Here is a 17,320-nt window from a genome sequence, read left to right as displayed (position 1 = left end):
GATATTATTTGCCTACAAGAGACTCATATCAGGGAAAAAGATATAAAATATTTGACCTATAAAACTTTGGGTGAAGTATTTATATCAGCAGATATTAAGAAGAGAAATGGAGTTGCTCTGTATAGTAATCTTCAACTATACCCAGAACTTGTATTAACTGATGGACATGGTAGATTTGTTGGAGTAGAACTTACATTATATGGGGTTAAAACTATGGTCTTGGGAATTTATGCCCCAAATGAAGATAAAGTGACTTTTTATAAACGATTTATGGAAAGATTAATGGACTTTCCCTATGATAATTGGTGTCTGATGGGGGATTGGAATGGAGTGGTTTCTCCCCAACTTTCAGGACTTCTGAGAAAAAATATTACAATTATTCAAGGTAAATTGCCAAAAGTTTTCTTTGATTTGATGGACAATTTAGAGTTAGTTGATGTATGGAGTCAGAAGAATGGTACTTCAAGAGAGTACACCAATTTTTCAGAAAAACACAGATCTTTTTCAAGAATAAAGATCTGGATTTCAAGAGACTTGGCTACTAAAATTCCTAAGGTAGAGATTTTGACAAAGACTTTCTCAGACCATAATCCTGTGAGTCTGGTTTATAAAAGAAAATTTAACTCTTTCAGATGGAGATTAAATGAAGTGTTGTTACAGAAAGATGAAATTGTTGAGGACTATAAAAAGAAATTAAAAGAATTTTTTGAAAATAATTTAAATACACGTACTGACATCAGAATGGTTTGGGATGCAAGCAAAGCCTTTATTAGGGGTTACCTGATACCATATAACTCTGAACTTAAGAAGAAGAGGCAAGAGAAAATACAAAATATTTTGGATGAGTTTAAAAGAAAAGAAGAAGAATTAAAGCACTCACAAGGGAATACAAATATCTCCCAACAAATTAAGATTTTACAGCAACAGTTATATATGTTAACAATAAGAGAAATGGAAATAAAATAGAATTATGCAAAGCAAAGAAATTTTGAATTTGCAAATAAACCAGGGAAATGGTTGGCTTACAAACTGCGAAAATAAAAAGAAAAGAGAATGATATTAAAATTACAAGACGGAGATACTGTATTAATGGATAATGTGGCCATACAAAAAACATTTTATCAATACTACTCTAATTTGTATGGACATGATATTCCATTGGAGAAAAGAGATGAATATCTGAGAAAACAAAATGTACTGAGGATTACAGAAAAACAAAGACAAATTATGAATGGACCTATAATGATAAAGGAAGTTTCAGAAGCAATTAAAAAGAGTAAACCAGGAAAGATACCTGGGCCAGATGGACTATCAAGTTTGTATTATAAATGCTTTGAGGATTAACTTTTACAACCCTTACAAAATACAATGAATTCTATTGCCAGAGCATTCCAGAGACTTGAAAAGAGGCCAATATAACATTAATACCTAAAGAAAGACAGACAAGACTTGACTGCAAGGAATTACAGACCAACAGGGTGAGCTCCTGTTTCCTCCCCAGTTCCTGTCAACCCAACAGTTCGAAAACTCACGTGAGTAGATAAATGGGTACTCTCACTCCGGTGGGAGGAAAAATGCTGGCGGCGCCTTGCAAAAAAGGAGTCGGGAGCAGTTGCCGGTAAGCGCGAAAAACCGTGCGCGCCCGAAAAGGGCGCGAAGCAACAGAAACCCCGCCTCCTGTGCTCACCAGTTGGGCTCTGCTCTAGGAAGGAGGCTCTGGCAAACCACTTCCGAAACAATTGCCTTGAAAACTGCAAGGACTCGTCCAAGCAGTCACTGCAGAGTCGGTAACGACTGAGCGCAGAAAAAAAAAAAACATTGTTGAATAATGACTATAAGTTGTTTACAATGATTTTAGCTGAAAGACTGAAAATAATTTTGCGAGAATTTATTCATGAGGATCAATGTGGGTTTTTACCAAAAAGACAGTTGAAAGACAATTTTAGAACTGTGTTGGATATTTTGGAATATTTGGAACAACATAATGAAAAACAAGCTGCATTGATCTTTTAGATGCAGAGAAGGCTTTTGACAATTTAAATTGAGGCGATTTAACTAAACCATGTCAGATACAAAAAGGAACAAGACAAAGTTCCCCACTGTCCCCTCTTTTGTTTATTTTAGTTCTTGAAATATTGAATTGATATAAGATAAGATGAGAGGATCATGGACATAAAGATTAAAAAAGAATCATATAAGTTAGGAGCTTTAGCAGTCGATTTGGTTTTGATTTTGGCAGACTCCTTAAAGGGAATTGAATTAAAGTGAGTAAATTAAAAGAATTTGGGGTCTTAGCAGCTTTCAAGATTAATAAACGGAAGACAAAACAAAAGACAAAAAACACGAAGATACAAGATCAAACAGAATTGATGAATAAAACAGGTTAAGATTGAGAAGAAGGTAAAATATGTAAGGTTTGCCCCGTTCGACAGAGAAACTCTCGTGACACGTGTGGTTCACAAAGAAGGTTTACTCATGCGTAACGTAGTAGTCACAAGCAAAGCCAGGACTGGCTTGGTACAATTGCATCACTTGTTATATTCCCCCCTTCCCGCGCTTTTTTCCCGCCCCGCGATCACGTTGCAGCTGCGGATTATTGGCCCCCAATAATCCCCCTTGATTGTTCATGATGGCAGGATCGGTCAGGGTCCATTGTCCTTGATTGCCAGTCCCCCTCCGGCTGGGTTGGTTCCTCCCCGTTACGTGCAAGCCCGCGGGTTCTGTGCTGCGTTGCGATCTTGTTTCGCTGTCTGCGGCCCCGTTCATTGATGGCTCGCGCCGTTATCAGTTTATAGTTAAAAGCTTCCGCTGCGGTTTTCCTGTTTGGCTGGGCGCAGGTGGCCCGTTAATTAGCGGCGCTTTCAGTTCCTCTTTTCCCCGCTAGCTACCGCCGGTGGATTCCGCGTGGTCTGGCTGCGAGCTTCCCTGAAGCCCCGTGCTTCCCTGAAGCCCCGTGCTGACCGAACCTGACATACCGCCCCCCTGAAGACAATTCCACCCCCCCGGCTCTATTTCGGCTTCCCGGGGTATTTTTTGTAAAAGTCCCGCACTAGGTCCGGTGCCCTTATGTGGGTTTTACTCACCCATTCGCTGTGGGACTTGGGAAAATGTTTCCATTGCACTAGGAGCTGGGTCTGCCCCTTGTGCCTCCGGGCGTCCAGTATCTGGTTGATCTCGAAATGCTGCTCCCCCCCGACCATGATGGGTGGTGGCACTCCCTCTGTCTTGTGCCAGGCGTTCCCCGGCTGGTGCAGCTTTAGCAGGCTGCAATGGAACACCGGGTGGATCTTCCCGAGGCTTTTCGGGAGCGTCAGCCTGACGGTTACTGGATTGATGACCTCTGCAATGGGGAACGGCCCCACAAACGTCGGGCTGAGTTTTTTCGATGCCTGGTGCGTCTTTAGGTTTTTGGTTGACAGATACACCTGGTCCCCCACTTTCCACTGCTCCTCGGGGAGCCTCTTGCGGTCCGCGTGTTTCTTGTAGTCGGCTTTGGCTCTTTGCAATGCCGCGTGCGCCGCTCGCCGGGTCGCGTCGATTTGGGCGAACCAGGCGTCCAGGGAGTTGATCTGGGATTCCGGCTGAGGCAACTCCGGCATGGGGACGAAGTCTCTCCCGGTGGCTACTTTGAACGGAGAGAACCCGGTACTCTTGTGGACGGCGTTGTTGTATGCCACTTCCGCGAATGGTAGTAGCTCCGCCCAATCGTCCTGTTGGTGCCCCACGTAGCAGCGCAGGTACTGTTCGAGCCCCCCGTTCAGGCGTTCCGTGGCTCCGTCCGTCTGCGGATGCGCCGCGGAAGAAAGGGCTTGTTTCGTCCCCACCCGCTTCAGGAACTCCCTCCAGAACCGCGCGATGAAGTTGCCGCCCCGATCGCTGACGACCCGTCGGGGCGCGCCGTGGAGCCGGTAAACATGTTGCACGAACAGTCTCGCCAACCCCTCGGCCGTGGGGACTCGCCGGCACGCTACAAAGTGCGCTTTAGAGAATAAGTCCGTAACCACCCAAATGGCGGTCTTCCCCTTACTCTCCGGGAGCTCTACTATGAAGTCCATGGCGACCTCTTGCCATGGGCCGTCGGGTTCCGCTACCGACTGGAGTAGCCCTCTAGGTTTGCCTTTGGCCCCTTTCGCCGTCGCGCACACCGGGCAACCCCCCGAGTACACCTCTACGTCCTTACGGAGCGTGGGCCACCAAAACTGCCGCCGGATTAAGTGGAGCGTCTTTACGAAGCCGTAATGCCCCGCGCTCCGGCTGTCGTGGGCTCTTTCCATGACCTCCCGTCGGCAACCCTCGGGCACGTACAGCTTTCCTTCGTGCCACCACAACCCCTCTTGGCTGGTTAGCGCCTCTCGGTTCTGCTTGAGCCAAGCGTCCCGCTCCGCCGCTTCCGCAAACCCTTGCCTTACTTCAGGCGCCGCGTCCCGTCGCTCCCCCTTGGTCTGGCTTCGGGTCACCGCCTTTGCAGCCAGTCTGCTGGCAGGGATGATGGAGTCCACGATCTCCTCCCGTAGGCTGGCGTGCTGGGGCATGCGAGACAGTCCATCTGCTAGGAAGTTGCGCTTCCCGGGGATGTGTTTTAGTGTGAACCTGAACCTCCCGAAGTATTGGGACCACCGTGCCTGTTTGGGGGATAGCTTACGCGGGGTCTTCAGGGCCTCGAGGTTCTTATGGTCCGTCCACACCTCGAACGGTTCAGCTGCCCCCTCCAGTAGATGCCTCCACGTGGCCAGTGCCCACTTGACTGCGTACGCCTCTTTCTCCCACACCATCCACCTCCTCTCCGTCTCGGTGAATTTGCGGGAGGCGTAGGCGCATGGGTGGATGGCCCCCTCCGGGCTGGGCTGGAGCAGGACTGCCCCCGTTGCCACATCTACTTGGATTATAAACCGCCGATCTGGGTCGGGATGGCGCAGGATCGGCTCCGCTGTGAACCGCCGTTTTAGCTCCTCAAACGCCCCCTGGCATTCTGCAGTCCACACAAGTGCCATGCTGGGCTTGGGGGGTTTCCCAGTGCCCTTGGTCTTTAGCAGGTCGGTTAGGGGAAGGGCGATTTGGGCAAAGTTCGGGATAAACTGTCTATAGAAGTTCGCAAACCCTAGGAAGCTTTGGAGTTGCCTCCGGGTTCGCGGCGCTTCCCAGCCCAGGACATCCTTTACTTTCGCCGGGTCCATCTCAATTCCCCGGCTGGATATTCGGTAGCCGAGGTAGTCTAGTTGCTCTCGATGGAACTCACATTTCGATAGCTTCGCGTACAGCTGTGCCTTCAGCAGTCTCTGGAGCACCGTGCGCACCAGGCTCACGTGCTCCGCCAGGGTTTCGGTGTAGATGAGGATGTCGTCCAGGTAGACCAGGACGCCCCGGTAGAGTAGGTCGTGCAGCACCTCATTTATTAGCTGCATAAATACCCCCGGGGCCCCTTTTAATCCGAACGGCATCACGGAAAACTGGTAGCTTCCGAGCAGCGTGTTGAACGCCGTCTTCCACTCATCTTTTGCGCGGATCCTGACTCTGAAGTAAGCTTCGCGCAAGTCCAGTTTTGTGAACACCCTCCCCTTAGACAGATGCGACATCAAGTCCTTCATCAGGGGGAGGGGGTATTTGTACTCCGTGCTGATTGCGTTCAGCCCCCGGTAGTCCACGCACATTCGGAGCGAGCCATCCTTCTTCTCCCGGAATAGTACCGGGGCCGCTAATGGTGACTTCGCGGGTTGGATGAATCCCCGCGCTAGGTTCTTGTCTATGAACTCCCGCAGAGCCCCCATCTCTCTCCTTGACAGGGAGTACATTTTCGGCTTAGGCAGGGTCGCCCCTGGCTCTAACTCGATGGCGCAATCACTGGGCCGGTGTGGTGGGAGCTGGTCGGACTCCTTCTCCCCGAATGCTGCCGCCAGGTCTCGATACTGCCTCGGGATTCCGCCGCCCATCGTGGGTTCCCCGGGCCCGGCCTCTCTCTTTGCGGTTGTCTCGCCAGTCGCCGCTGCCTCCCCACGCCTCGGGATCGTTGCGGGTCTCCGGGGTCCCGGCGCTGCTGCTGCTGCTGTTGCTGGCCGGGTCTCAGGCTCCGTCTGCTCTCGCCCCGTCTCCCGGTGTCCCGGACCCTCCACTTGCCCGTCTGTGGTTGCGGCCGCACCCGTCTCCACGGCTCGGTCCCCTCTGCTCTCGCACTTCGCCGGTCTGTCGACCCCGAACTGCACTGCCTCCGCCGTCCAGTCGACCCGTGGGTTCCGTCGCCGCAGCCACGCAAAGCCGAGTACCACCGCGTAGTCGGTCACCGGGACCACCACAAATCTCAGTTCTTCCCGGTGACTCCCGATCGTCATCTGGACCGGCTCGGTGTAATACTGAGCTGGCCGCCCCCCTGCCAGCGTGCCATCTAGCTGGCTGAATGCAATGGGCTCCCGGAGGTGCCTCAGCTGTAGTCCGAGCCCCGAGACCACAGCTGGGTGCATCAAGCAGTGGGTGCAGCCTGAATCCAGTAGCGCCCACAGCTGTGCCTCCCCTCCGGATCTCACCCCCCGGATGTGTATTCTCACCCGGAACGGAGGGCAGTCCTCATCTCCTATTGGGTCCGCGCGCCTCGACTCCCCTGCTCGCACTGGGACGCCGTTCAGTGCGAGTGCGCCTCGTTTCCCGCCGGCTCCGAGTCCTCTCCGGAGGACACAGTCTCCGGGGTCGACCACCCCCCGCGTCCTTTCTCAGTCACCGCCGCCACTGCCCCCTTCCGCAGTCGGTCGCCGGCCCTTTTCCCGGTCGCACGCGGGGGCTTGACTTCAGGCCGTGGTGAGGCTCCTTCCCGCTCCGTCGGGCACTGCGCCTCTCGGTGGCCTCTGCCTCCGCACCGGAAGCACAGGTTCGGGGCTCTGGTCGCCTCTCGCATCCCGGTGGACTGCCGCCGACTGCTCCGCCTTTCCTCGGGGGTTCTCTCCCTCGGCTGGTCCCTCGTCTGGTCCCGTCGCCTCGCGCTCTGTTGGATCTGCCGCCATGCCGATTCCGCCGTTCCGGCCAGCCAGATCCAATCTTTCACTGTGGACGGGTCGTCCCGCCCCAGTGCCCGCTCCAGGATCTCTGGATTGAGCCCCCTCTTAAAATACTTCACCCTCAGGGACTCCGGCCAGTCCGTGAGCTTCTCTGCCAACCTCCGGAACTCCAGGGCGTACTCTGATACCGACTTGCCCCGCTGTCTGAACTGCAGGATGTCATCCTCCGCCCGCTTGGCGCTCAATGTGTCCTCGAATCTGTCCCGGAGCGCCTGCATGAAGTCCGGGAAACTCCGTAGTTCCGCCGCGTTGGCATCGTATAGTCCGATCACCCAGCTAGCTGCTTGACCATCTAGCAGCTCGGCCACGTAGGATACTCTATCCTCGTCCCTAGCGAATAGGTGACCACCCCTCTGCATGAACCCCCTAACGTGCGTCAAAAAGTGCGGCAGCTGTTCAGGGTCCCCTGAGAACTTCCCAGTGATACCTCGGAGTCTCAGGACGTCTGCCGCCCGTCGGTCCACCGACCGGGGCATCGTGGGCGGTGCTGGCTGAGGTGCCGGACCGCCAGCCCTGTTGCTCGCCCCCTCGCTCACCGCCGGTGGTCCCACTCTCTGTAGCAGGGTCTGGAGCATCGCCTCCATGGCGTCTAGGCGCCGCTCGACTCTCTCCTCTAGTCGGGCGAACTTCTCGTCCCACTCGCGGTTCTGGGACCCTGAACCTCGGGTCATCGTGACGCCTGAACCGTCTGGCCCTTGGTTCACGCCCATCGACCACCGCTCGGCTGGAGGGCGCCCGGTCCTGGCCGCTGTCCCGTCGCTCCCGGGTGGCTCTGACCGTCCCTCCTCGAGCCTGGGTTCCTCGTGCTCCAGCTGACCCACGGATTCCTCGTCGCTGGTCATGCCTGTATTGGAAAAGGAAACGCTCCTCGGTGGTACCGGGTAGCACTAACGGTGAGTCCTGGCTTTATGTGAGGTTTGCCCCGTTCGACAGAGAAACTCTCGTGACACGTGTGGTTCACAAAGAAGGTTTACTCATGCGTAACGTAGTAGTCACAAGCAAAGCCAGGACTGGCTTGGTACAATTGCATCACTTGTTATATTCCCCCCTTCCCGCGCTTTTTTCCCGCCCCGCGATCACGTTGCAGCTGCGGATTATTGGCCCCCAATAATCCCCCTTGATTGTTCATGATGGCAGGATCGGTCAGGGTCCATTGTCCTTGATTGCCAGTCCCCCTCTGGCTGGGTTGGTTCCTCCCCGTTACATGCAAGCCCGCGGGTTCTGTGCTGCGTTGCGATCTTGTTTCGCTGCCTGCGGCCCCGTTCATTGCTGGCTTGCGCCGTTATCAGTTTATAGTTAAAAGCTTCCGCTGCGGTTTTCCAGTTTGGCTGGGCGCAGGTGGCCCGTTAATTAGCGGCGCTTTCAGTTCCTCTTTTCCCCGCTAGCTACCGCCGGTGGATTCCGCGTGGTCTGGCTGCGAGCTTCCCTGAAGCCCCGTGCTTCCCTGAAGCCCCATGCTGACCGAACCTGACAAAATACGGGTATAACTATGACAAATATGAATTGTATGTTATTTCCAAATAACTATGGAATGAAGTTAAAAAAGGTATGTCAAGATGGGACAAATTACAATTGTCACTATTGGGTAGAATTTCTGTGATTAAGATGAATGTTTTACCTAGAATGTTATTTTTGTTTCAGACAATACCTGTTTTGACAACTGATGCACCATTTAAACAATGGCAGAAGGACATATCTAAATTTGTATGGCAAGGGCAAAAACTATGAGTTAAATACAGTGTACTACAAGATGCAAAAGAAAGAGGATTGAGCTTAGCAGATTTGAAACTATATTTTGTTGCCTGTTGTTTAGTTTGGATGATAGAGTGGGTATTGCTAAGAAATAGGAGGTTATTGGATTTAGAAGATCACGATCTGAGATCTGGACGGCACGGGTATCAATGGTACGATATAGCTAACATGAATGTAGATTTTAAAAATCATTTTATCAGACGGGCTATACTTAGAGTATGGAATAAATATAAACTTAGGTTTTTCTCGAAAACACTTTTGTGGCTTTCAGTGCAAGAAGCATTTTATAGATAAGAAATGATAAGTAAACATAAATGACTAACCTACTGTGGCAACAGAAGGATATTCTTGTCAATGGTTTTCTTATGTACAATTATCAGAAAGGTTTAAAGTTGATAAAAGATTTTATGGTTTTGAACAAAGTAAGACTGAGTTTGAAATAGAATTGTATATTAATGATGACCATGTTATTGCGAAAATGTATAAAGTTTGGCTGAAATATGAGACTGAAGAAGAACAAGTGAAAGAATATAAGATATAATGGACTAAAAATGTAGGCTATCATACACAAATGGATTAATGGGAAAATATGTGGTTGAAAGGACTGAAATTTATGTTCTAGCCTTAAAGAAAATTTTTATAAAATGATGTATCATTGGTATTTGTCAGCAGAGAAATTGTCTAGAATGTATAAAGGTACTTTGAATCTTTGCTGGAAATGTGAACAACATGAAGGAACATTTTACCATTGGTGGACATGTAAAAAAGCCAGAAAAATTTGGATACAAATACATACATTAATTCAGAAGATTTTAAAGGTTAAAATACAGTTGAAACCAGATACTTTTCTTTTGGGACTAATGGACAGGCAATTAGAAAAAAGTTAGGGAACTTTGTTTTTTATATGAAAACTGCAGCAAGACTATTATATTGTCAAAAATGGAAAGGTTCAATGGAGGAATGACTGGTGAAGATAATGGAACTTGCAGAGATGGCTAAATTAACTTCTTTGATTAGAGAAAAAACAATATCTACATTTATGGCTGACTGGAAACCCCTTACAGACTTTTTGCATGAAATGGAAAAAATGCACTTATGATTTGTGGCTTTGATGATTAGAAAAAAAAGTGGACAACAGAAAAAGATGAGGTTTTTTTGTAATCATAGAGTAAGAGTTAATTTTGTAATTGTACTTATAACTGCTGCAAAAGAAATTGGAAGCTTCTTTTTTTTCTTTTTGTTCTTTCTTTTGACACTTTTTCTTTTTTCTTTCTTCTCTTTTTGCTTTTTTTACTCTTTATCAGTTTGTGTTAGTTTTTATGTTCTTTGTAAAACTTTTACAAATATATATATATATATATTAAACCTGATCCAGAGGACTTTAACTTGAATCCTGTGGGGAGAGAAAAATGAATCCAGAAAGTAGTACTATACCAAGTACTGGGAACAGGATTAGGAAGAGTAAGCAGGACGTGGAGACATGCAATAATGGGCACATAAATACAGGATGGGAAAGATCCAAGGATTCCAGTGTCTCCATATAAATGCATATAATATAGGGTACAAAGAGAAAAGAATTTAATGCAGGAAGGCAAATAAATTTAGCATGAATTATTGAAACCTAGTAGGATGAAGATCATGAATGGAATGCACAGATTGAAATGTATACAGGTAGTCCTCGGGTTATGACAGCAATTGGGACCAGAATTGCCATCACTAAGCGATGCGGTTGTAAAGTGCGATGTCACATGACTGCATCACTTAGTGATGGCAATCCCGGACAGTCCTGGTTGCTGTTGTAACCCCAAGACGCAGAGCTAATTAAGTGAGAAGAGGCAGGAGTCCCAGGTAAGGAGTGTGGGGGTGCTGCGGGGGGTGGTGGAAGCCATGGGAGGGTTTGGAAGGGTTGGCACAGGCCATGTGCAAAGCTGGGAGAGGACCTGGGAGGGCTGGCAGAGGCTGCACATGGGCAGGGAAGGGTGCTTGGTGGGAGAAAAAGTGGGAGCAACTTACTGGAGCAATTTGCTTGTGGGAAGCTGGCAAGGAAAATTGCAAATGGCAATCATGTTACAATGGCTCCCTGTGATTTCATAATTGCAAGCCAGGTACCTGAGCACCTGGAACGTGATCATGTGACTGTGAGGGTGCTGTGATGGCCGGAACTTCAAGGACTGGTTGTATGTCCATTTTTTCAGCGCTGCCGTAACTCTGAATGGTCACTGAACAAATGGACGTAAGCCAAGGACTACCTGTAACTTTTTTAAAAGGCAAAAGGGAGAAGGATTGGCATTATATCTGAAGGAAATGCACATATGTATTGAGATCCAGCAATTTGAACATGAGAGTCCATTTGAGAAGATTTGGAAAAGAATACAGAGAAAGAGAAACAAAAACAGTATTATTGTATTCTATGCTACTGCTAAGGAGATCTGGATGATGCCCTCCTGGATCCGACTACAAAACTTTCAGGGAGGAGAAATGTAATAATAAAGGAGCCAGATATCTAGACAACTGTTAGAAGCCAACTTAGCCAAGGTCCTGAAAATTCCTCTTTCATTTTTCAGAAGGCTATATAAAAGACAAGGGAATCAGCTCTTCTAGATCGCATCCTGACCAATAGGGAAGAGTCAACTGAAGAGGCAAAGGCAGTGGGAACCTTGCCAAGCATTTCATCTTGAAGATCAAAATAATATAGAAAGAGAAATTGGATCACAGTTGTGCATAAATAGTAGATTTCAGGAGAGTTAATTTCAATAAGATTAGAGAAGTACTAGGTGGGCCCCATGGAGAGAAATCCTCAGGTCAAAGGGAAAGCTGGAAAACTGGGGACAAATAAGATATTCCAATCACCCACTGTTCCAATGAGAAATAAAATGGGAAGCATCTTAGGAATTGTGGGTATACAGGTAATCCTTGTTTAGCAACTGCCTCAGAGACTGTTTGCAAGTACAACAGTAATAAAACGTAATTAAAAATCATTTTCTGACAAAGGAAACATTTAGGACAACAAAAGCCTTCAGTATGAAACTGATTAAGGTCTGGTCAGTTTCAGGCAGCAGCTGGAAGCAGGCCAGGGTTCTAATCAACTAATTAAGGTCACAGAGCTGAGGTTGTTAACTTGCAGTTAGCACTGCACTGTGGAGAAAAGCAGCTCAGGAAGAGATAGCTTGTTTAAGCAATCTCTCAGCCATGCCAGGGGGCAAAAAAAGGAAAAAAAACCAGGTCAGGCACAGGACACTGAATGAGAGACCTTTATCTGAATGAGACAGCAGCAGCCAGTGATCTTCATAGAGTCCCTCTCTCTATATCACATGGTTCACTTAGTGACCATGTTACTTAGTAACCATCTTGCTGGAACCAACTGCAGCCACTAAACTAAGACTACCTGTATAGGAGCTGCTTGACTGAGCTAAAAGTTAAAAGGGATATGTATAACAAATCACCAAGGAGGTTTATTAGCAAATAGATAACATTTGTAGAAAGTTAGAAAGAGTAAAGTGCAAAAGAAACTTAAATTCACAAAAGACACTAAAAGCACCAAAAGGGGTTTTTGGCTATGTCAGGGTAAACAAAGTATTGGGAACTGGTGGACCCACTTTTAGGAGAAGAAAAGATAGCAACAGGTAACAGAGAGAAGGCAGACTTTTCAACTACTTTGCTTTAGTCTTGTCCTGGAAGAGGCTCTGTGCAGAATGGACCTAAGTGGAACAACTGACAAAAAGAAGATATGGCAACTAAGCTAAGTAAAAGGATGGTTGGGGTTCCATGACTGAGTATAAATCAATAGAGGTGAATATGAGTATAAATCTTCAGAATCAGAAATTATATCTTGATACTTGCAGATTTATTTATTTATACGATTTATATGGCTGCCCATCTCATAAACAAGCGACTCTGGGCTCCATATAACAGGGCTTGTTGCTTTAAGATATTGTCTTAAAACATTTCTGTGATCTTTCAGATATCGAAGAGAATGGGCACAACAGCAGAGGATCAAACAAGAGCAAAAGTTGTTCTTATCTTCAAAAAGGGGAAAAAAGAAGACCTGGGTCTATAGGCAAGTTCGCTTAACAGTAATACCAGGTAAAATTCTGGAAAGAGTTTATTAAGCAGTTGGTTTATGAGTATCTAGGAATTAATGCATTGCCTGGCAGAAGGTAGCAGGGTTTATCAAGAATAAATCATGCCAAAGCAACCTGATCTCCTTTTTGATATTCCTTGGGTTAGTTGACCAGTGGAATGCAGTGGACATAGTAGACTTTGATTTCTGCAAAATAATTGACAAAGTTTTTAGTAGAGAAGATGGCAAAAACATTAAGCTGGAGGGAAATATCAAGTGGCATGCTGCAAGGCTCCATTGTAGCCCTGACTGTTCATGTTCAAGTTCAGTCTATGACCACAAAACATGCATTACCCTAAACACTGCATTTAAAAAATATAATTTCTCTAAAAATGATACCATAAATGTTGCAGTACTCCTGGATTTCATCACTGACTTAACTAGGAGGAGGAGAAGAGCATCCATTTTTTACATCTCTAGAGTAATTAAAGAAAAAGCCATGATTAGGTCCTTATGTCCAAATGAATAGAAGGAATGATAAAGAGGAATATGACCAACTGATTCAACTTTCTTAATGGACAACGACCAAAGTGATACTTCAGAGGACTACTATTGAATTTTCTTTCTAATAATGCTTACAACAAGATATCAAACGTAGCCAAAGTGAAAGCTCGCCTGATTTTTGGATATAGAATATTGACAAGATTTTCAGCTTGCTGTGTATTGTTTAACCCACATATAAAAAACTTGGATGGTGTATTAGAAAATATGATTATCTCATTTGCAGGTAACACACAAGTAGATTGTGTGGATCACAACAAACTCTGGCAAATTCTTAAAGAGATGGGAGTACCAGACCACCTTACCTGTCTCCTGAGAAATCTGTATGCGGGCCAAGAAGCAATAGTTAGAACCAGTCATGGAACAACCGATTGGTTCAAAATAGGGAAAGGTGTACGACAAGGCTGTATACCGTCACCCTGCTTATTTAACCTATATGCAGAGTACATCATGAGAAATGCCAGGCTGGAAGAATCACAAGCCGGAATTAAGATTGCAGGGAGAATCATCAACAACCTCAGATATGCAGACGATACCACCCTAATGGCAGAAAGTGAAGAAGAACTAAAGAGCCTCTTGATGAGGGTGAAAGAGGAGAGTGCGAAAGCTGGCTTGAAACTCAACATTAAAAAAACTAAGATCATGGCATCTGGACCCATCAATTCCTGGCAAATAGAAGGGGTAGAAATGGAAGCAGTAACAGACTTCATTTATTTGGGCTCCAAGATCACCGCAGATGGAGACTGCAGCCATGAAATTAAAAGACGCTTGCTCCTTGGGAGGAAAGCTATGACAAGCCTAGATAGCATATTAAAAAGCAGAGACGTCACCTTGCCGACAAAGATCCGCATAGTCAAAGCTATGGTTTTTCCAGTAGTAATGTATGGCTGTGAGAGCTGGACCATAAAGAAGGCTGAGCGCCGAAGAATTGATGCCTTTGAACTGTAGTGCTGGAGAAGACTCTTGAGAGTCCCCTGGACTGCTAGGAGGTCAAACCAGTCAATCCTAAAGGAAATCAACCCTGATTGCTCATTGGAAGGATCGATAATGAAGCTCAAGCTCAGATACTTTGGTCACCTAATGCGAAGAGAGATCTCTTTGGAGAAGACCCTGATGCTGGGAAAGATTGAAGGCAAAAGGAGAAGAGGACGGCAGAGGATGAGATGGTTAGATAGCATCACTGAAGCAATGAGCATGAAACTGAGCAAACTCAGGGAGGCAGTGAAGGACAGGAAGGCCTGGCACAATATGGTTCATGGGGTCACGAAGAGTTGGACACGACTTAACGACTAAACAACAACAACAACAACACAAGTAGAGGGAATAGCAAACACTTTGGAAGACAATAACAAGGTTCAGGAGGATCTTGAGAGGCTGGAACAATGGGCCAACAAGATTAATTTCAACAATTACAAATGTAACATCTGACATTTGGATTAAAAATAAACTAAAAACATGAATATAAGATGGGCGGGCCATACTGAGCAGCAGTACATACTAAAAGGAAGTACTGGTTATTTTGATAGGTCACAAGCTAAATATGACCCAATAATGTGATGCAGTTGCAGAAAAAGTAAATGTTGTCCTAGGTTGCATCAACAGACTCAATAATAAGATCCACAGAAATCATAATTTGTCTTTATTTTGCATTGGCTATTGCATTTTATGAAGATCATTGACAAACTGGGGAGAAGAGAGCAACCACAGTGGCTGGAAGGAAAAACAGAAGGGAGGAATGGTTGGAGACATGTTTAGCCTGGAGGGGAAAAACTGTGAGGAGAAACAGCTGTAATTAAGGGCTGTCAGGTAGAAGACAAACAGAACTGTTCAGTGTTGTTCCAGAAAACAGGACAAGAGATACTGAGTTTACATTATAAAGAAATAGACTTCAGCTGAACATCAGAAATTTTTTTCTAACAGTAACTGCTGATCAACTATGGAAGAGATTGCCTCAGGAGGTAGTGGATTCTCCTACAGCAGAGATATTTAAACAGAGATCAGGGATGCTATGAGCAGGAGACTGGATTAGATAATCTCCAAAGCCATATTCTATGATTCTATGTATATGATAGATGAATTGATTAAAGGAAGTAAAATTTCCTTTAAGTTGAGCTTGATTCCAGGTGACTTCATAAAAACGTCCGTTCAGTTTTCTTGACAACCATATGGTTGTGATTTGTCAGTGTCTTCTTCTGGGATGCTTATTAATTTCATACTCCACAACTCTAGTATTTCCTGGTAGTTTCCCATTCAAGTATTTCCCAAGCTCAACTCTACTTAGCTTCTGAGCCCAGATAAGGCTCCTCCTAAAATCAGTTCTGCAAATAAACAGAAATAGCTAAATGTTCTCATTGTACTGGTGGAAATGAATACTATAATTTCATACAATCTAATTCAGCAGCCTCATTTACTCACTCAACTGTTGGAGAGTGGAAACAGTTTAGTTCCCTAATGAACTCAACAAGTGACATCTCAGTATTGACTACTCCTTCTGGACTACCTTGCAAACAACATGCAGACCCATAATGAACAAATCTCCAAATTTCTATGAAGGCATATGATTAAGGTTCATACTAAAGAATATCATAAGGATACAGACAGATGCAACTATATTAATAATAATACAGTTTCCCCAACCAAACTCAGGGTGGAAATTGTCAATGAAAGTTAGAAACACAGTATTAGCACCATAACTGCCCTGAAAAACAAGCTAGTAAGAATTTTGAAAGCTGATGTTATTTAGATGTTCCTATAGCTGGATGTTCACAACTCATCCCATTATCAACCTGGTGGAAAAAACTGGATATAATGCAGCATCTAAGAAATTCAATTCAGTACAGCAGCTGTAAAAGGGGATGAATACACATAGTCTTATGACACATACACACATAACTTAGCAAAGGATCTAATTTCTCCCACTTCCTGGGTAAAAGTCTTCCTACTCCCAAGCATGTCTTCTATATCTGTGGGTATAAAAAACTGATCTGGATGTACATCACAGGATGGAGCTAAGTTTGTAAATGGAAAAGAACAGAAACAATTTTTTTTGCGAAGTTCAACATTTGCGTAAAAGTAGCTCAGCTGTGGCAAATATTTTGGGAAGAAAAAAGAGACCTGTTTTTCCTTCATTCCCCCTCTTTTCTACCAGTTCTGTACAGAACTTTAGTTAGAGACTATATGTGAATTCTATGTAGTCATACTGTAGTTCCTACTTGTGTTGTCCTGAACATTTACTGTTTTAACTTCCCTCTCTTTGTGAAGAGGGGAGAGTGCGAAGTTAAAGCAGAAGAAAAAGAAAAAAGAAGAGGCAAAGGTTTGTTTATATTCAGTGGGTCTATTTTTACCCCTTCTTTTTTTAACTGCCCCAACCCCATCCCTGGCATCTTGCAATAGCATAAGAATGTCCTTCCTCCCTCTGCTCTTCAGGGGGAGCATTAGGCAAAATTGCATATGCACATTTTTTTAAAAAAAGAAGAAAAAGATAGACTGAAAAATTTAAATTGACATCCCTGCTGAAAAGTTTAAATTGACATGACACTGAAAAGTTTAAATTGACATCCCTGCCCCCCGAATTTTAGAATACTTTAATTTTCTGCAAAATAAGTGGGAAAAACCCTCCTCTTTTGCAGGGAGTAAATATTCTCATAAACGCCAAGGTTCCAATCAGTCCAACATTAGTTCTGATCTTTTCTTAAATGCAGATACTACCTGATTTCCTCAGTGGATACAAAGAAAACATCATCAGGAGCATCAATCCAATTCATCTTCTTCCTTTTCACTGGCAATATGGTTCCACCACGGATTAACCGGATTTTTGTTGGGTATGATTTCCCATTGAGCAGTAAGTTTCGACTTGGTCCCTAATACAACATTTAAAATAAGGAAAAGATATAATGGATTTCCATGA

General features: G+C 45.6%; 1 protein-coding gene and 1 long non-coding RNA gene across 11 annotated transcripts in view; one reads left to right on the top strand and one right to left on the bottom strand.

The window, feature by feature from the left end:
- Positions 1–17,247, top strand: part of LOC148214112 (uncharacterized) — a 70,224-nt gene extending 52,977 nt beyond the window's left edge. For both annotated transcript variants that reach the window (XR_015798322.1, XR_015798321.1), the window contains 2 exons: positions 12,754–12,875; positions 17,115–17,247. This is a non-coding gene — a long non-coding RNA (uncharacterized LOC148214112). The remainder of the gene's footprint in view (positions 1–12,753; positions 12,876–17,114) is intronic.
- Positions 1–17,320, bottom strand: part of MTA1 (metastasis associated 1) — a 155,768-nt gene that overhangs the window by 20,747 nt on the left and 117,701 nt on the right. For 8 of the 9 annotated variants that reach the window (XR_015798316.1, XM_088153133.1, XM_088153134.1 and 5 more), the window contains one exon: positions 17,122–17,273. Coding sequence is in view for 8 of the 9 variants with exons in the window: in XM_088153133.1 (XP_088009259.1) it covers positions 17,122–17,273 (152 nt within the window). In the remaining variant the exon portion in view is untranslated. Of the gene's footprint in view, positions 1–14,560; positions 15,732–17,121; positions 17,274–17,320 lie in introns of those variants that run through there. The other variant, XM_025171966.2, reaches the window with a different exon arrangement.

Source organism: Python bivittatus, unplaced genomic scaffold (assembly GCF_059951505.1).
Source record: "Python bivittatus isolate LINGU-HERP-01145 unplaced genomic scaffold, Pbiv_v1 ctg000700_np1212, whole genome shotgun sequence".
Taxonomy (NCBI): domain Eukaryota; kingdom Metazoa; phylum Chordata; class Lepidosauria; order Squamata; family Pythonidae; genus Python; species Python bivittatus.
Note: the sequence above shows the minus strand (reverse complement) of the source record. Positions and strands in the feature narration are given on the sequence as shown.